This window comes from Lissotriton helveticus, chromosome 6 (genome assembly GCF_964261635.1).
Source record: "Lissotriton helveticus chromosome 6, aLisHel1.1, whole genome shotgun sequence".
NCBI lineage: Eukaryota > Metazoa > Chordata > Amphibia > Caudata > Salamandridae > Lissotriton > Lissotriton helveticus.
In genome coordinates, this window is record NC_136067.1 from 1641071140 (window position 1) to 1641091900 (window position 20761).

The 20761-nt window shown below is 42.5% G+C and overlaps 1 protein-coding gene across 1 annotated transcript in view; it reads left to right on the top strand.

Moving 5' to 3' along the window:
- EML6 (EMAP like 6) overlaps nt 1–20761 on the top strand; it is a 928771-nt gene that overhangs the window by 593635 nt on the left and 314375 nt on the right. Inside the window, exons 16-19 of the mRNA XM_078649484.1 lie at nt 2614–2707; nt 4320–4420; nt 9123–9325; nt 18884–18995. Of these exons, the coding sequence (XP_078505610.1) occupies nt 2614–2707; nt 4320–4420; nt 9123–9325; nt 18884–18995 (510 nt within the window). The remainder of the gene's footprint in view (nt 1–2613; nt 2708–4319; nt 4421–9122; nt 9326–18883; nt 18996–20761) is intronic.

Sequence of the window (20761 nt, forward strand, 5' to 3'; positions counted from 1 at the left end):
ACGTACTTACGAGGGATGAAACCAGGGAAGGGTAATCAAAAAGGAGAACAAACGAGAAACTGGGGGGGGGGTAGAGCCAACTGGGGAGGGCAAGACATCCAGTGAGAGCGAACCGTCAAACCGGGGAACATCACACAGCGAAGTGTAGATTCTGTGAAAAGATGAGGAAAGAAAAACATCAAAAAACAGAACAACGAAGATGTAGTACCAAACAACGACAAAGAACTTATGAATGACTTATATAAATATAAGGGGACAATAAAACAAAAGAACTCTGTAAAAGGAAGAAAGAAAGAACTAGTATAACATGCATGACCAAATCAGCATGAACTGAGTGAGCCACGTGGTGAGCAGTAACAACTCAATAAAGTCATGGAGGAAAAGCAGATGAGGAGCTGGATGAGTCCATGTCAGCTGTTTGACAAGAATTTAGAAAGCTCCGGAGGCGAACAGGATCTTCATAAGTCGTCGTCTTATTGTTATGGGTGACTCTAAAGAGGCAAGGATGAAAAAGGCCATATCTGGCGCCAATGGAACGAAGTTCTGGCCTTATGTCCAAAAAAGCTTTGCGTCGGTTAGCTGTGGCTCTTGCATAGTCCTGCGCAAAGAACAACGTGGATCCTGACCAAATCAGACGAGGAGAAGCTCTAGCTGCTGAAAGAAATTTAAGAAGGTCAGTATACTCCAGGAAATACATGATAACGCCCCTTGGTCTCGAAGAGGGAGAAGCAGGTGAGGGGGCGCGGCCAAGCCTATGTGCGCGCTGGATGTTGAGCATGGTGCCTTCTGGTAAGTGGAGGAGCTTAGGAAGGAAGGATTTGAAGAAAGCAATAGGATCGCTTCCCTCACAATTCTCCGCCAGGCCGTAAATGCGCAGATTATTGCGCCGATTGTGATTTTCAAGCTCCTCAACCTGCTTCTGGAGAGAGGAAATCTGCGACTGCATATGCATAACCTTGGAGGAAGACTCCTGGAGAGAAGAAACACTGTGCTCTACTGTCGTGACTCTTGCATCGAGCTGCGACCAGTTATCGGTTAAGACCTGTAGCTTGGTATTAGTTTCTTCCATAAAGGGACGAAGGGCCCGTATCTCCTCCAATAACAGCTCCATGGATACAACTGAAGAGGAACCCGACGGCGATGGAGGGTCTTTTTTAAGCCGTTTCGTTGTGGCTTTCCCTGGTGGTTGCGCAGGATGATCCGGACTGGATTGCGACATGTGGTCAGCAGACGCCTGAGAAGCTTCCAGACGAGCCAGCGCAGAAAACACTTTGGAGTTCTTAATGAGGACACGTCGTGGGTTCCTGGGAGCACGACCTGTTGTGCCGCTATCCATAAGATTGTAAGCAACCACGTAAAAAGGGAGACAGCAGTTGGGGCGGTCCGTCCGTGAAACACTAGCAGGTAAGTAGAGGGACAGTGAAGTGTTGAAGAGTCCACAGGAGCAGGTGTAAAATGACCAGGGAAAAAACACCTCAAAATGACATAAGAGTGTCAATAGCCATGCAAGAGCACAAGGAAATGCTTATCTGGTTAAGCTGTGAAAGCTGTGAAGCCCTCCTGTAGAGATAAATGCCACAAAATCGCCGCTGATATGGGGAATATGAGAGCAGCATACCTCATAAATAAAGACATCCAATGGAGAAAGTCATAACAGTGTAGGCAATGCAGGCATCATGGAGGGAAAAATCAGCCAACCTGAGAGAAGCAGGAGGGAAGCATGCCTGTCGTTCGTTGCGTGGTGAAGAAGAGCGCCGCTCAGGAAACGCGCTGAGAATCAAGCAAAATGGAGGCCGCGGCCGTCATAACGCCGCGAGTGAGGAAGAGCGGCAGAAACTCCTGAAACAGTCGACCAGGGCAAGAAAACAGGTCCTCAAAGCATTTCTGGACCCTTCCGAGACACAATAATGGTATTGCCGCCGAGAAACGGGTCCGTTTACCGCTGGTTCGCCCCGGCGGTCACGGAGCTCTCTCATAGACGCTTCCGACTCCGCCGGGCGCTAAGCCACGCCCCCCATATTGATATATTCTTGAGTTATTTATTGAGGAGTTGTGTATCCACAAGTTAGGATGGCCATTGATATCTTTACAGCAGTTGTTGTAATTGTGTGGTAGTGTACTTAGACTTGGCCTAGACCATCACCTTGCCTTGAGCTATGCCTGCACTGCTCATCCATGTCTACACGGAGAGTCGGGAAGGCGTAATGAGGCTACCGATCTGGAACTGATCTAGAAACAAGAGGCCTGCTTGTTTGGGCCCCTGACTTCTCACCTTTTAAATGTGCAGTGTTGTTTGGTATCTGCGAACCCCAGATAAAAAGTCTGACCCCTTCCTAAAGGACCATCCTGCCTGTTAACATGTCAGAACATGTAGGGACAGCTCATTAAGCTCTGACTCAGAAAAGGGCATATACCTTTGTCATCACAAATGCCATGAATGTTAGTACAGTCCTTTCTGACCCATTTGGCGCTTTGCACATGTCTTGTTCCTTGTGTTATTCTTTTAGATTGGTTGACTGCAGCAGTGTTACTTCCATGCAGGTATGTTCCTTGTGCTGTAAGAGCCATCTCACATAAATTAATGAATATGACTATATGTCTTTCATGTTTCAGCGGATGGAAAGTGTTTGGCTTCTGTTGGGTTAGATGACAATCACACTATTGTGCTGTGGGACTGGAGAAAAGGAGAAAAGATTGCAACTACAAGGTATGAGACATTTGTATCTTTACATATTAGACACTAACAAAAGCATGTGAAACTGGGCTTTTGTTAATTTAATAAAACTGTGACTACTTTTTCCATTTATCTGTCTATCAGATATTCCACTTATTATGCATAGGTGGGGTGTGTCAGAAATTAGGGCATTGCAAGGGAAGACTGATAAATAAAGACTGCAGACAGCACTGGTCGTTGAAAATTAATCCAGACATGCAGCTGTGAACAATGAAGCTTCCTTAATGTTTTCTCTTTTACCGAGATTGCGTGTGCTGAAATGGTTGCAAGAAAGCCGTCCTTCTTTCATTTTCATGCTCTGCTTCATTTGAACAGTCACTCCCACATACTGTTGGCTTTTCACCATTTGCAAGTGTAAAGGAACAAAAAATTGTAGACTTACTTATTTTCACCTCCGATACGGGGTGGAGCTAAATTTATGAGTGTAAAGTTAATAAAGCCAAAAAGGAGCAGTAATTAGTCCAGCACCACACATGGCCAACCGCTGATACTGCAACACCCTCCCATAGACCGTAAAGGTGGCAGGTACTTAAAACAGAACCCCATAGACAATAATGTTATACTAAATTAACTTATTTCAACTTTTTTTAAATATATATATAAATAAAATTAAATTATGAAATATTATATATGTTTTAAAAATAAATATGAATTCATGATAACGTATTTAATAAACTTTGCATAAATGAAGAATACATGTAACTAATTTGTAAGAAAAATGAAATTAATTTAAATTAATTATATATATATATAGCTTTTTATAATTTGAATATTTAATAAAAACATTTTTAAATTTACTTTAAGTGGGATTTTTCCATAAATCTTTAAAAAACAATGATAATTACATTTAATATATGTAAATTAATTAAATATTAAATTCAAAGTTGAGTTAATCTATAGCATTTTTTTCTTTTAGTCTAAATTTAAAAATATTCTAAATTATTGTACATTAATATTTAACATACAAATAGTTTTACTTTTTTTCAAGTATATTAAATTTTTTCAGTTTTCCCCATATTTTACCATCTTTACCCTGGTGACAGAGATCTCCGTATGGTAAAGTGCAAGCAATAGTAGTTGGGAGTCTATGTAGGAGCAATTGGCCCCATCTTCATCATGTAAGTGGCTTTTTTTTATTATCCCAATTTTATATAAAATCCTGGGCATTAAGAATGGGATTGAGCTTGTCAGGCCTTTCTCTGAGTATCAAAGCAATGGGATAAGTTTTAACATTTGTCTTTTACCTTTGCTCTCTTATGGATATATTGGGTCAATTCATACTCTATTCTTTAATAAGAAGATGGTCTAACAAGTGTGGTGTGTGATAAGGGGGGACCTGTTTTGTTTTTTGCAGCATTGCTTAAAAGTTGTTTTGAGACCGTGAAAATCGAGAATATATGAGCGATATGGCTATTTGGTACAAAGTTCTTAAACTACGTTGCCAAAGACAGAGCATAGGGAATATTTAGATAAATTAGGGCTGTTTTTGTATGACTCTGGCATACCAGAATTCGATTGCACCCATATTTCTGATTTAGATGTATTTTAATCTTTTTCATATCTACCCTTGTTTATGTCTTTACAGAGGTCATAAAGATAAAATCTTCGTGGTGAAATGTAGTCCTCATCATGCAGACAAACTAGTAACTGTTGGGATGAAACATATCAAATTTTGGCAGCAAGCAGGTACTGTGGAATTATTTCTTAGAAAGTTGCTTTCACGTCAAAGTTGTTTTATCATTGATGGTAGAAGCCTATGCCTCCACCTGAATTCTTATCAAAATAAACGTTTTTGATCATATTTTTAAAGCCGTATGGGCATTTTACTCAAAAATGATAATGGTTCAATTTATGCAAAACCAAAAAAAGAGAGAGGGGGACTAGGAGCGGATAAAGGCCCAGTAACTATGCTCCGTAAATGTAAGTAAATTTTAACAAAAGGGGGTATTGACCCTAGAGACACAAAAAAGACTAAGGTTGTGGTCAGAGAGCCTAAGAGAGACATTAAGAACTACTTCTTGTTTCCCTCACACCAATTATTCCTCACATGCAATTTTTTATTTTAGTAGACCAATTCATTTGCCTCTAATTATGAACCTGTTGGTACTAATGATGATGCTTGGAGACTGGCCATCAGGGCAAGGCAATTGTTACATAAAAAAAGTATTAGCTATCTCCTAGACCGTTTTAACTCACTCACATTCACGGTCACCCTACACATTTGACACTCCCTCTTACTTGCACCCTTCTCCATAGGGCGTTAAACCACAGAAAGATCTCCACTAATGGAATACGGCCCAACGGAGGTAAGTAAACAAATAAATAAAACTAATTTCGTTGCACGCGCTGCATCGCATTTGGCAATGCAGCGCGCGCAATGAAAGTTGCTTTATTTATTTGTTTACTTACCTGCGATGGGCTGTATTCTGTAGTTTACTACCCCCCACCCTGGTCCTCCACTGCCCCGCCCTAATGCCTAGCAGCACTCCTTGCACAGGCCGCTACTGGACGTAGAACCTTTTGGGACTGAGTTCTGGGGCACTCATAGTGCACCATGTGGCTAAGCTCTGGCTGTGAGTCATTAAACTTGCATGCGAGGCCCGCCATGTGAAGACGCAGAATTATCTGATATCTACTATGCTGGCCCACCCTTGTTCATTTGTTCAAAACCCTGTTTGTTCACTCCTTATCGCAGAGCAGTGCAGTGAAGCCACGTCTAGTTGGGCCTACTTGCCCTGATGGCCAGTCTACAAGCATCATCATCATCAGTGCCAACAGGGTCATAATTACAGGCAAATGAATTGGTTTGCTTAAATAAAATATTGCATGTGAGGAATGATTGGTGTAGTGCAAGGAAAAGACAAGCTGGTGTTTGTGATCACATGTATTTTTTGTAACTAAATATTAGCATGGTACTTGTGAGAAAAATGAGCCTATTTTCAGGAAATTAAAAAACCAATGTTGTTGTCAGGGATCCAATTAGTTAATACACTGAGAATGAAAATATGACATTTTGATGGACAAAGATAGCAATTATAAACCTTTACAAGGTGATATTTGAGTGTTTCATAGCTGATATAATGAAATCGTTTGCTTTGTGATAGAGGGAACTGTTTTGGTACTTGGGTAGTTATTTTACTTCTTGTCTGAGTCCTTATCTTGTAGGAGCTCAGCTTTGTGAATTAGTAAGATTCTTCTGACCTGAAGGATAGCTCATATTTTGTACAATTTAAAAATTTTCGATCCTCCCCTTTCCATATAGATTTGGATTTCCAGTCATGTTAAATGATAGAAAATATATTTACAACTCATTTGTTCTTGAGAAGAAAGCCTATAAGCCACAGTGGATAATTGTTATTTTTTTGGGGTCCATGAGCTATTGCATTGCTTAATTCTTGAAAGAATAAGTGTTGGGGCCCTAACGTAAGCTTAGAAGCCCGGCACCGGCCCTATTGAATGTCTTGAGTGCTGAATACCAAGACTTAGTAGTCTTGTTTCTCCCACATCCAGTGCTTAATTTGTAAAAAAAAAAAATAAGTTCCTTGTCGATAGGCAACCAAAGCTTGCACCATCCATTGCCGCTGCCAATGACATTACCTACACAACTACTAACCATCACACTGCTGCAAGTGTGACATTTCAGACTGTCCAAGCACCCCAAAGCTATAAGAATGGCTTGGTTCTGTTGGGTAGCAAAAAACAATTCCTTTGGTAGAGGCTGAAGACAGCTCCAAAACATACAACAAGCACACACTCTCTGATAGACAAAGTTTTTATATATATTAAAAACAGAAAAAAGAGACAATATCCTGGAATTACTTCATTCCACTACATTGCTAGTCAATACGTTACATTCGTGAATAGTGACAATAGTGATTAAGGTGACAAGTGCAATGTATATGGTGACACTTATATGCACAACAATTATTTACAATAAAACCACAAAGGGAAAAGGACCGGGGGGGAGGAGGAAAACGAGGTATTTTCTGTCGTTTGTGAGGCCAGTCTTTTACAAGTAAATATTCCAAGGAAAACAAAATGGTTAATGTCCAAGTTCCTGGAGTTTAGCTTGGCCAATGTAATAGCGTCGACGTTTCGACCCTGATAGCGCCCCAGTTGGTGGTCGCGGCGGGTCTTTATCAAGACAAGGGGAAAGGAAACGGTCAGGTGGTGAGTTATTCCAGAGGGTCGCCCGTTGGTCAACCCTCGAAATGGTGTCAACCGCGCTCCGAGCATTACCCACGGACAGCTCGTTTTTGGCGTTCGGTGTTAAAATTCTTGAACTTTACCGCGGATTCAGATCGCGGTTGACACCATTTCGAGGGTTGACCAACGGGCGACCCTCTGGAATAACTCACCACCTGACCATTTCCTTTCCCCTTGTCTTGATAAAGACCCGCCGCGACCACCAACTGGGGCGCTACCAGGGTCGAAACGTCGACGCTATTACCTTGGCCAAGCTAAACTCCAGGAACTTGGACATTAACCATTTTGTTTTCCTTGGAATATTTACTTGTAAAAGACTGGCCTCACAAACGAAAGAAAATACCTCGTTTTCCTCCTCCCCCCGGTCCTTTTCCCTTTGTGGTTTTATTGTAAATAATTGTTGTGCATATAAGTGTCACCATATACATTGCACTTGTCACCTTAATCACTATTGTCACTATTCACGAATTTAGCGTATTGACTAGCAATGTAGTGGAATGAAGTAATTCCAGGATATTGTCTCTTTTTTCTGTTTTTAATATATATAAAAACTTTGTCTATCAGAGAGTGTGTGCTTGTTGTATGTTTTGGAGCTGTCTTCAGCCTCTACCAAAGGAATTGTTTTTTGCTACCCAACAGAACCAATTTGTTTGTTAATCGCATATACCCAGGTTCTGAGGGACACAGGGTTACCCCTTGTTTATAAATCATAAGAATGGCTTGGGCGGCTGGTTTCAGTTGTTTTTAATGTATATTGAATTATTAAACTGTTGTTCTTCTCATCTTTTATTGCTCAATCAGCGCCATCATATGGCAGCTGACAAAGTGCCAGTGTTGACGATTAAGTGCTGGTACCAAGCACTGGAAACCACGGTCTCAAATTATGTACTGCCCTAATCCCTCTTTCATCCACTACCAAGACACTCCCTAGTCCCTTATCTCACTCTTGCAGTTTTCTACTTTCTCCCTTAGAGGCTGTTCTTCAGTTTTTCTCTTCCTCCTCCTTTCGCTCTTTTGTGTTTTCCATTCTCTTGCTCTGGGTGAAAATCTGATGAGGAAAAATAAGTGCCAGTCCCCAGAGGTGAGTGCTGATGGGCCCCACCTGCAGCCATCTGCGCAGATATTAACCACTGAACAATTAGAAGACAATTACCCCATGGTAATTACTAGGGAAAACCTATGATGTTTTACACACTTTATGCGAAAACATTTTCCTACAAAATATATAGGATAGGGTTATCATTTCATTTTCAAACGTTTCTATAAAAGAGAACCTACCTAACTTTCCAGTGTGTGGATGCTTGGGGTGGAGGGAGGAAAAGAGAAAGAGCGACAGTGTGTGTGCATTTTTGGTTTGGGGTTTGGGATGACTGTAGTTTCTATGTGCTCCCTTAGTGCGGCTTGACTGAACTGTTCATTGCCCACTGGTATTAAAGTTCACCAGCCACCACTCCAACTATGAATACCATATGTAATTGGTAAAAGACTTAAACATGCATATCTCCTTTTGAGGCTGGAGACAAATGCTAGTATTTATTGTTTGAGAAAGAAAAAGTGATGCAGCATATTTTCTTGTTTTATATGGTCAGGATGAGTATCAGGCCACTTACCATTGATGTCATTTGGTTTTGTGTTAGTATATTTTCCTTTCTGTAGGCGTATGCACTATTTTTGTATGTCTACGTTTTTCAATTCTGCACCATTACCTTTGTTTATTTTGACATGCTGTGTTTTAAATTTGATATAAATGAATATTATCATGAAATTAATCTATCACCTGCGATGTCCACTATGTCCACTAGAACCTATTTGGCTAAGTTTCTCATTAACGCCTATTCTCCCTGCGTTATGTGGGCGGTGGTGGGAGCCCTAAATCCTGAGGTTAAAAGTAGATCTTAATTTGAAGTCCAGAGTGGACATGTAGTGTCAGCAATCTATCGTGATGACAGGTTGAGATTTCTGATGCAGAGTGCATGTAGGTATTACTGAAATTATCGGATTATACATTACAAATTTAGACCGCGATATGGCATGTTGTGAAACGAAATAATGACAATCAAATAAATTTAAACCATAAACACTTAGACAGAATCTATATTTTTTGCGGGGGTGGAGGGGCAGACTCTTTTGAATGTTGTGTATGTTATTGCTTCAACACAAATCATTATATTCTTTTGTCAAGGTGGTGGATTGACACCCAAACGTGGAACCTTTGGCAATGTTGGAAAGCTGGAAACCATGATGTGTGTGGCTTATGGGAGGACAGAAGATCTTGTTTTCTCTGGAGCCGCCACAGGCGATGTTTACATTTGGAAAGATGTCATTCTCATTAAAACCGTGAAAGCCCACGATGGACCTGTATTCGCTATGCATGCCTTAGACAAGGTATGTCTTTTCATCACAGTGTTCAAAAAGTGCAGGATTGTGGGAAACATGTGTAGAGTGGCAAGTGAATATCTCTTGTACACGTTATGATGTATTTTCATACATTTGTTGTATTTAAACAACGCAGCATCTAGTGAGACTTGTTTTTACTGGGCATTTTATTTCAGCCTGTAGATTTTTCTTTGTTCACAACAAATAATGACCCACTTAGGTAAGGTGTGATACTGTCTGTTCAACAGTCAGCAACGAAAACAAATTTCCTCTGGAAACTAAGTGATGTTACCAAATGTACAAAAGCTTAAAATGCCTAAAATGTTTTTTAAAAGCCCTAGAGTGTCTGATCAAGAGTCAGAATTGCAATCATGACCAATTTGAAGCAGCCCAAATCATCCCTTAGTGGGCAGCTGCCTAAGTGAGTCTGCCTCTCCATATAGACTGATAATATGGTAGATGTGCTGGTCGTAAGGATATCACGTAATGGACACTTCAAATATGTGGCCCTTTGTCAATGAAAAAGCAAGTCCCATACCACAACTTTGTCTTGTAATATCCAAGTATGCATAATTTGTCAACCCACATTCTCTGACCCTAATGGGATGGTCACACATTCCAATTGACAAACTGCCTCTTTTTGTTACTTCCATTATTGCCAGAAGTCGCTTTCAAAGCTAATTCAAGATAGGGATTATAGGAGCCAGTGGCAAATTTACCACTTTACTTTAATGTCTTCTATCACAAGGCGGCTAAACCTAAACTATAGTTGCTTGAGAGGAAGTCCATATTTGCCCAACAAGGGTTTCAGGTAACCTAACAACAGGGCTTCTCTTAACTCTATATCTTGCCTTCTGTCTGTTGCTCCCTATTTTACCATGTATCTGCTGTAGTGTAAATACCTATATATTACAAACTCTTGAATTACTTGCAACTCTAAAATTAGTTCCTTTAAAATGTATCTGTTCTGCCTAGTTCCTTGAGGAGCTAGCTAAAGGAAAACAATAATATGGCAATTAGAAACCTTGATGTTGATCATATCTGAACACTTATAATCATTTTACAGAGTTAATTCAGAGCCTACAGGTCATGTATCAGTCAAAAAGAGCACTTGATACTACTTCACCCTGAAGAAAATTAGTACTGGTCTAAAAAGCTTCCCCTTCACAATTGTTCTTTTAGATCATATCTATGATGCTATGGCCACCTTTTTCCGCACCAACCCTATTTATATAAGAATGCATCTTGATTAACTAATTATCACAAATATATGGGTGCCCTTTGATCATGTATCCCTAAATGTTCATTAATTACTTCACAATGCCCTTCACTTAGTACTTTGCTACCACTTTCCTTCTCCCATTGTCACCTGTTAGTCAAAAATAACTATTGTACTGGCTTCCTAGGTCTTTCTTACTTCTTTGCTAAAAAAAATATTCTACATTTCTTCGCCCCCAATAAATTCTACTTAGTCTTGAGATGTTTCAAGAGGGCAGTTGACACCCTGATCTTGGAAAAGCAACTTGTGAAACAAAAGAGTTTTTGGTTGATTGGGAGACATACTCCATGTTGGAAAATTGCTAGAGTGGCTAATCACTCTGCAGCTTCAAAAGTTCATAGAATCACTTATGTTTTTTATAATTTTCTTTGAAGTGGGCTTATTTGTTCTTCAAGGTATGTAATCCGTGCTTGTCTATCTTTTGGAAGATGTCTGTATTGTGGCAGTGGTGTCTGTGCAGTGATAGCGTGAGACCTTTCAGCTGCCTTTGACAGTGTTGGCCATGGATTGTTAACCCAACTATTTTAAGGAGGCAAATTTGGCGACCCACTTGCATTTGACTGGATTCCCTCTTTTCCATCTGTTTTCAAGTCATTGCTTTCACCATTTTGTTTTAAGATTAGTTTTCTTATGTGATGTGCCACAGTGGTACATATTGCCTTTGCCTTTTCTTATCAGTGTAATGTTAGCTCACCATTTGTTTATCTTTTTTATTAAAGGCGGTTACTGTTGACTTAACCAACAGGAGGAATTCCCTATGCATTTAGCTTAGCTGTCTTTCTTGGCTCCTCTTAAAGTGAGTAGACAGTATCCCTGACTGCCAATCTCATTTATGGGGCTCAGTAATTTGGATTTAGTCATTGGCGTTATTAAAGATATATCCCAAAGTAGTAAATTTGCTTTTGTTTGTGAAAGAGTGGACCATCCTGCCTTTTTTTTTTTGATACTCAGGAATTGTTGAAGCTTTGTGACCTGAGCATCGAACAGAAGCCAAGTATGCTTGTTCCAGCTCACAGACTATGGGTCATGCCAAAAGAAAGCAGTCCTAAAAACAAAACATGCGCCAGTTTTCCTCTGTGAACCATTCCAGGAGACAATAGTCTTATATACTTGTTAGTTTGTAAAGCTTTGAGAACTGCCCTGCCAAGTGTCTCACATTTAGGGTTAAAGTAATATATTTTAAACATAATTTTCGGCATTATCACTAGAGCACAAAGTTGCCACGCATCACTACATAAAGTTGCATCATCCCACCCTCTTCCTCGCAGCCCGGTAGCTCATATCTGTCACCTGGAAGGTAGGTGTGGCTCGGACTACTGCCAGGGACAGATGGGGCAGAGTACTGCAACCAATAATAGTAAATCTTTTGGGCGCAACCTTCATTGAGCTGTGTTGTTGATCCTACGGGGTTGAAGGGCTCCCGCCTGGATAGTCATAAGTCACTTAGTTCATAGTAGAGCATGGCCTCTCGACCTCAGGATCTGTGACGCTTGTGTGAACATGACTACAACCACCGGTGAGGTGCTGGTGCATGGAGGGACCGGAACTCACGTTCTGATCCAAGGTAAGGAGAGGTTTTCAAATACTCTACTGTGCAGGCGTACCCGGGTCACTTTAAGCCTTGTGAAAGTGACCCAAATGTTCCATCACTGGCTCAGTGGAGGGAGACCTGTATAACTTTAGGGCACTGGACACTGGAAGCACCTTCTGCTCCCAAGAACGGTCGCAAGCTACGACAGGCTGGCTGGATCTCCAGGCTTGGAGTTTGCCCATGTTGGTCCTGTCCACCTTTATCTCTGTATCAAAAGTGAATGAGGAGTAGATGGTGTGACAAAATATAGAGTGCTGAACAAGGACAATATGCTAATAGGATACCTGACAATTAGTTGAGTTGTATTTTTGATAACAAAAGAGCAACACATAAAAAAATAAAACAATAACAAAAAGATATCAAGAATGGAGAATATTGAAGGTAGGAAGTGGCTGTTAACCATCGACCACCACAGGAATACTTCCCACAGGAAACCAGCAGTGACGGATTTCTGCCCCCTTTTCCAACCACCACTCCATTAGTTGAAAGCATCAGAAGGCATCATAACAGTGGCAAAGGACCAAGAACGGTAGATTAAATTTGAAATCAGAAGTCTGTAGTCTAGACAGGGTGTGGAGAAGAGGTTACTATCCTGAGCCAAACCTTCAGTAAAAATCTGAAAAAAACATGTGCATACCTTTGCTATCAAGGATGCAAAAAGAATCTGTTACAGTACTTAAATTGTATGATTAGACAACTTACGAAATAACTATTTAGGATTGTCTGATTTATCTAGCCTCACAGTCTTACAGACCCTTTACACTCCTCCCAAGAGTTAATGTGATTTCCTCTCTCTCTCTCCCTCTCCCTCTCTCTCTCCCTCTCCCTCCCTCTCTCTCTCTCTCTCCCTCTCCCTCTCCTTCTCCCTCTCCCTCTCACACTAGCTCAGGCAAAAGATCACTCTGCAGTAGAAAAAGAAGAAAATAATCTACCCCCCAAAGGGCCTCCCCTTTCTTTGTCAACTCCTGCGCTTTCTCTCTTACTTAAGACGTTTGACCACATAACACTGTCCGAATGTACTGCCATTGCACTTCGTTTGGCCCTCTGGTTTGTCTCTTGACACTTGTCTGTGTAGTATTGTAGTGTCAGGATTTGTAGGTAAATGACTACACGGATGCAAGTACTCTGCTAATCTATTCTTTATAATTCATACCCTTTCTTCTTCAGTTGTTCCTCGATGTCTCTGCAAGCTCACCTCCAACCCTGCTGCCTCTGCTCTATCCCGTCCTGGAAAGTCCTGCTTCTCCCTACACTTCTTGTACAGTGCCTGGGGCAGGAAAGGACACCCAGTGTCCTGCCTGTGGGCCTGGGGCGGCTCTGCATTGCAGGGGTACTAGTGTCCTCACAACATGACACCTCCCCACCTCCTCGAAGCAAAACAAAGCATCTCCAACACATCTTTCACTCTCTTAAAGAAGGAAGATACAACATGTCCTCCAGATGACAAAAGGAAACATGAAAAATAATTTTCAAACAACCTATCCCGGCTGTGATCAGTCAACACAAAATCCTTTTAAATGGTCCTTTTGCATGGGTGTTTTTGATGGTCCATCAGAAAAAACTTTTCATGTTTCTGATTTTTCATCACTATTTGTGTTCATTTGTTATTGATTAGGTTTTTTTGTCTTTATTCATTGCCCTTATTGATTAGGTACGGTTTACTCTTGGTGGATCTCAAACTCACTACTCATAGTATTTCATGTGTTGGAAGTGAAAACACCTGAGTTGAGGCCCTAAAGAAATATTTTGAATGTATGTAACACAAATGTAATCTGAATTTATTACAGATAGCATAAACAATGTCCGCATTTCTTGTTTTTGAATAGCAATGCCAAAAAGTAAATGGTAAATAAAGGTACTGTTTAGGTTTCGCCTGTCAATCCGCTGCGCAGATGCGTTCGCCCAGGCAAAATCTTTTGAGAACAGTATGTGGCTTTGTCCCGCCTCTCTTTTCCATTGGCTAGCTCCATAAATGGAGGCTAGCCATTGGAAGAGAGAGGCGTCCGTCATTGTCCGAGGCGATTCGTGGGCGTTCCGGCGATTATTTCCCTCTCCGCCCCTTTATAAAACGTCATGCGTCGGTGGGCGGTGGTTTATTTTTTTTTTTTATAATGTTTTTTTGGGTCATTCCTCCACGCCGACCGCCGCCGGAAGAAGTCCAGGTGAGTGCTCCCCTCCCCTCCCGCTGTCCGTGTGCCCGTTCCCACCCCACTTGTAAATGCTTGTTGGGAGGGTAGAATCAATGCCTGATTAAGAGAGGTGGAAAGGCAGTAAAATCTTTTTTAAACTGCAGACCCTTTCCAACCTTGTTGTTTATCTGCCGCTGAGACGATTCCATGTCGCCCCCAGGACATCTGATTGCTGATAAGAGCACTGTTGACCCGGGAGGTTGACTTCTCCGGGTTGTTTTCCCGATGGCGTTCAGTGATAGATGGAGGGGGTGGTTCCTGGTGGCTTTTGTTCGGGTCCCCTCGCATTCGGTCTCTTAATCTGCCCGTCATTAATCGAGTGGGCCTCTGCCGGTTCTCTACGGTCTTCTTGGCCGCAGACAGTGATGCGTGTCAGCGAGCGTGTTGCAGCTTGTTTCCCAGTGGACCAGAACCCTGTCTTTGCTGAAAGATAGGAAACGTGCAAGGAATGTCTGGATTCAACAAAGCCCGGGACCGAGCCGAGAGGGAGGCTCGGGCGTTGCGAGAGGTGCAGAAACGAGCAGGCAGACCTAAATGTGCCCGACCCTTATCTGCCGTCAGCATCTGTGTCCGGCTTACATTAGCATCCGAGTACCTCGGTACTGTTTCCACCGTGGGCCTGAATTATTTATAACCTGTCACCGCTAACACCTCTAATTAAGGACGCGAGCCTCTGAAATGTACATTGGTTCGAGGTTTTTAAACCGGATGTTTACAATACTTGGCTAGTCCACTGTCACTTCCAAAAAAGACGTAAACATGTTTTTGCTAAAGTAGGTTGTATGCACGATATCCCGACAAGTGTGATGTTAGTCTTGGGGGATCAGTTCCTTTTTGGGATGGGGGGCAGGTTGGGGTCGAGGTTGCGTTGCTTTAGAGCTCGATTATGAGCCAGAACTCAATTTCGTCTCAGGCTTCCGTAGCCATTTTTTTGTCTCGGGGCGCCCATCTCCAAATGCGCACTATTGATCGTATGATAGTCACTATGCACTGTGGAGTAAAATAACAATACAGGTGAATCTAAGGAGATGATATTTCTAAGCTGGGAATGCAAAATGTATGCAGACCTTAACTTGTGCCATCATTGATTTGGGTCACATGAGTAGCTTTTTGGTTTTTCAGCCACATCCACGCTTTCATATAAAACTAAAGGGGCTCGTTGCCTGGAGAAGGAGATATGGCGAGGTGGCTAGAGCTGCAAACTTTGGAACTGGGCAACCAGGTTCGAGTCTGGCACCAGCTCAGCGTCATATAATTCTGGGAATATTACTTCATCTTCAGTGTCTAATAAATACATTGAAAAAAGTGACTGAGTAATGTACTCTGATGCTCATATAAAGCGCTCTAATGCACTGGCCTTGTTGGTACTTTATGAACGTGCAAAAAAGTGCAAACAACATAAATGTATGTATTCTGATAGTGCTGTCACTCCAAATACATATCTTGGCTACATTTGCAGTTACAGCCAAGGAGGATATGCTTTGATATTCTTTGAACGTGCTCGGAAGGATTCTCGTCCGACTTTAGGCACGTGCTCTTTTTAGGCTGTACCGAGCAGAGAGGGAGGCTCGGGCGTTGCGAGAGGTGCAGAAACGAACAGGCAGACCTAAATGTGCCCGACCCTTAGCTTCCGTCAGCATCTGTGTCCGGCTTACATTAGCATCCGAGTACCTCGGTACTGTTTCCACCGTGGGTCTGAATTATTTATAACCTGTCACCGCTAACACCTCTAATTAAGGGCGCGAGCCTCTGAAATGTACATTGGTTCGAGGTTTTTAAACCAGATGTTTACAATACTTGGCTAGTCCACTGTCACTTCCAAAAAAGACATAAACATGTTTTTGCTAAAGTAGGTTGTATGCACGATATCCCGTCAAGTGTGATGTTAGTCTTGGGGATCAGTTCCTTTTTGGGATGGGGGGCAGGTTGGGGTCAAGGTTGCATTGCTTTAGAGCTTGATTATGAGCCAGAGCTCAATTACGTCTCAGGCTTCCGTAGCCATTTTTTTGTCGCGAGGCGCCCATCTCCAAATGCGCACTACTGATCGTATGAACGTCACTATGCACTGTGGAGTAAAACAACAATACGTGTCAATCTAAGGAGATGATATTTCTAAGCTGGGAATGCAAAATGTATGCAGACCTTAACTTGTGCCATCATTGATTTGGGTCACATGAGTAGCTTTTTGGTTTTTCAGCCACATCCACGCTTTCATATAAAACTAAAGGGGCGCGTTGCCTGGAGAAGGAGATATGGTGAGGCGGCTAGAGCTGCAAACTTTGGAACTGGGCAACCAGGTTCGAGTCCGGCACCAGCTCAGCGTCATATGATTCTGGGAATATTACTTCATCTTCAGTGTCTAATAAATACATTGAAAAAAGTGACTGAGTAATGTAGTCTGATGCTCATATAAAGCGCTTTAATGCACTGGCCTTGTTGGTACTTTATGAATGTGCAAAAAAGTGCAAAAAACATAAATGTATGTATTCTGATAGTGCTGTCACTCCAAATACATATCAATATTTGAGTGGAATTTTAGGAGATGTTTATGAAATCGGAATGACCAACAGTTCTGCTGCCGAAGCCAACATGCTCCAAATCTGCTTTCTCCATCACTTGTAATGGCCATACAATATTGCACATTTTTTGTAGGCGATGTAACTGAGAATGTACAAAGGGTCTTTTGAGAACGCTGCTGGTGGCTGCTTGCTTTACATCAGCATCCTGGTATTCTGAAAACCACACACTACTTTGAGATGTGGTCTCTAGTGATGACCTATTTGTAACATAATTCATAGGATGCCTCACCCTCACACCCCCCCACCCTCACACCACCGCACCCTCACACACCCTTACCCTCACATACCCTCACACACCCTCACCCACTCACCCTCACACACCCTCACCCCCTCCCCGTACAGCCCCACCCCCTCACACCCCCTCACACCCCCTCACCCACCCTCACACCCCCTCACCCACCCTCACCCTCACACCCCCCCACTCTCACAGACCCTCACACCCCCTCACAAAGCCTCACCGTCACAAAGCCTCACCCTCACACACCCTCACCCTCACACACCCTCACCCTCACACCCCTTCACTCCCTCACACCCCTTCACACCCCCTCACCCCTCACCCTCACCTCCCCCTCACCCCCCCTCACCCTCACACCCCCTCCCCCTCACACCCCCTCACCCTCAGACCCCCTCACCCTCAGACACCCTCACACCCCCTCACCCCCCCTCACCCTCACACCCCCTCACACTCACACCCCCTCAACCTCACAACCCCTCATACCCCCTCACAACCCCTCACTATCACACACCCCCTCACCTTCACACACCCTCACTCGCCCTCACACACCCTCACTCGCCCTCACACACCCTCACTCGCCCTCACACACCCTCACTCGCCCTCACACACCCTCACTCGCCCTCACACACCCTCACTCTCCCTCGCTCACCCTCACTCTCCCTCACTCGCCCTCACACCCTCACACCCCCTCACCCACCCTCACACCCCCTCACCCTCACACACCCCTCACACACCCTCACACCCCTCACCCTCACACCCCTCACCCTCCCTCACCCACCCTCACCCTTACACCCCCTCACCCTTACACCCCCTCACCCTCACTCACCCTCACTCTCACACCCCTCACTCACACCCCCTCATCCTCACACACCCCCTCACCCTCACACACCCCCTCACCCTCACACACCCCCTCACCCTCACACACCCTCTAACCCTCACACACCCTCCCTCACCCTCTAACCCTCACACACCCTCCCTCACCCTCTCACCCTCGCACACCCACACTCACCCTCAATCACCCTCACACCCCCTCACCCTCCCTCACCCTCACACCTGGCGCTCTGTGTGTGTGTCGCTGTGTGTGTATGTGTCGCTGTGTGTGTCGCTGTGTGTGTGTGTGCCGCTGTGTGTGTGTGTGTGTGTGGCACTGTGTGTGTGTGTGGCGCTCTGTGTGTGTTTGTTTGTGTCTGTGTGTGTGGCTGTGTGTGTGTGGCTCTGTGTGTGGCTCTGTGTGTGTGTGTGTGTGTGGCTCTGTGTGTGTGTGTGTGTGTGTGGCGCTGTGTGGGTGTGGGGGTGCAAATGCAATAGTCTCACATTTGCGAGAGATTAAGCTATTGGCATTGTAAATGACAGTGCCATTTATTTATCTGTTTTCAAAACCAACACATAAAAAACAATTTTGTCATTTACAATGCCAATAGCTCTAACTTTTGCAAAGGCGAGACCGTTGCATTGTAAATGCTTGTTTTATGTAAGCAGATGCTGTGAGAGCCATGTTCGGTAAAAGTAAATCAACTAAACCAAGGCAGCAATGTAGGATTTCCACCCCTTGATGCTGTGGCTGAGGTCAGTTTGACCATTAAGACCATACCAGGATTAATTAATAAGTAGAAGGGAGTTATACACTGCTGTGGCTTTTCATCTAGCTATGAAGCTCAAACATACTCTGAAAATAACCATTCTATTTTCTGCAGGGATTCGTATCCGGAGGAAAGGATGGAGTGGTTGGTCTATGGGATGATATGTTTGAAAGATGCCTAAAAACATATGCCATTAAACGAGCAACTTTGTCATCTACCTCCAAAGGTAGGGAATATATGGGCACTAAAACTGAATCAATGTTAATAAAAGCATGCTACTGCATATAATGTTCAAATGTGTTTTCTTTTTTCATTATAAAAAAAAGTAGCAACATTTAAAATGTCTTTCTAGCCTATGTTATCCATTCTTACCTTGGCTTCTACTTTTATTAAGAGTTGTGTACTTTTAGATCTCTTTATGTTTTTCCTTGTGTTTTTTTCCAAAGCTGATAGATGTACAATTATGAATGAAAAAGAAACTTGTTGGCTGATTCTACCACCTTGGTGTTTTCATGACTATACAAACATAACAAGCTACTTATTTTATCATGTTAAAATGAATGGAGCATTGTCACTTAAAAAGAAAAATTATACCATCTATAAAAATTATTTTGATGGCACAAGACGAGGAAACATAAGGCACCAGTGTGTATGAAACATGTTTGAGTCTGGGAGATGATATCAATTGAAGTTTAGCTACGGACATTCATTTTCATTTGGTGTTACGCAGGAATAACAAATGGATTGTATCGTGGACAAGAGTAACTTAGAAGAAATAGATGTGGAGAAAACTGAAATATAGTGAAGACGGAGGCAAGGGAAAAAGGTCCAATTAGCTATTGCACGAAGGAGTGTGTGAACACTTCCTGGTCCCGATGCTTAGAGTAGGAGGAAGCATACATATTAAGTGTCCTGCCAACCCATAATGGCAGATGGTTCTTCTGCATGAACACGGATACACAATATTAATTAGGCATGCCAGTGCTGTGAAAATATTCCTTATTAAGTTAGAACATTTGTATGATTATTGTTTCCCAGATAAATACAAAATGGATAGAAAGTGCAATAAATGAGCCTGGTCTACATGTACTAAAAACTATAAATAATGTTATAAAGGTAAAAACATACTGTAACATGAAGGTAAAAGGGGTCGGTAAAAATGAATTATACATAACTATAATGTCGTGTTCACTGAATTCAGCATCAAAATGTTGAAACTATATGTGAATGCAAGTGAAGTATTCCCTTTCTTGGAAAGGTGTTACTGGCCCCAGCGTCTGTGGAATTATGTTTATTCTTTTGGAAAAGCATTCAATCATACCTCTAAAGGAGAAGGCTCCAGGAGCACATTTGCAAGGAAGTTTATACCTCTCTGGCAATCACACATAGCATCTCCTTTTGGCCATTGAGTTCTGAAAACAGAACATTGTATTGTGTACTATATTCTATCAAAAAAAAGTTCCAGTACCTGGAGGTAGCTTTTCACAGCTTTCACCTTAAATGGTCCATCTCTACTATTCAGGTCCTCATCTTCTGTCACAGTTTGTATAGATTCCCCTAATTGGTGATATAATATTTTGTGTACGTCTTAATACATATGTACATGACACAATGTTTAATGTATAGCTGAGGGGACTCCTCTTACTTCTGGTTAGAGAGAATTTAGTTCGAAATTCTCAACCTCATCTAAAAAGGCCTGCCAAGCTTAGTCCCCATCCAAACTCTGGAAAAAGGTCTCTCCTTATAAACAGCACAAACAATTTCTGACTCATAGGCGACTGGTACTTTTTATGCTGCCTCATTGACGTAAAGTCTCCTACCTGACTAGAAGGAGCCACCATTATCCTTCAAATTATATCACAGTCATTTTGGCATGTGTCCTCTCTCTTCTACCAAATGGCCTTACCTAACAAGCAGAAGTACCAGGTCCCTGGATCCACAACCTTCGATCAGATGTCCCACATCAATGATGTGCCATTTTGTGGAGAGTCA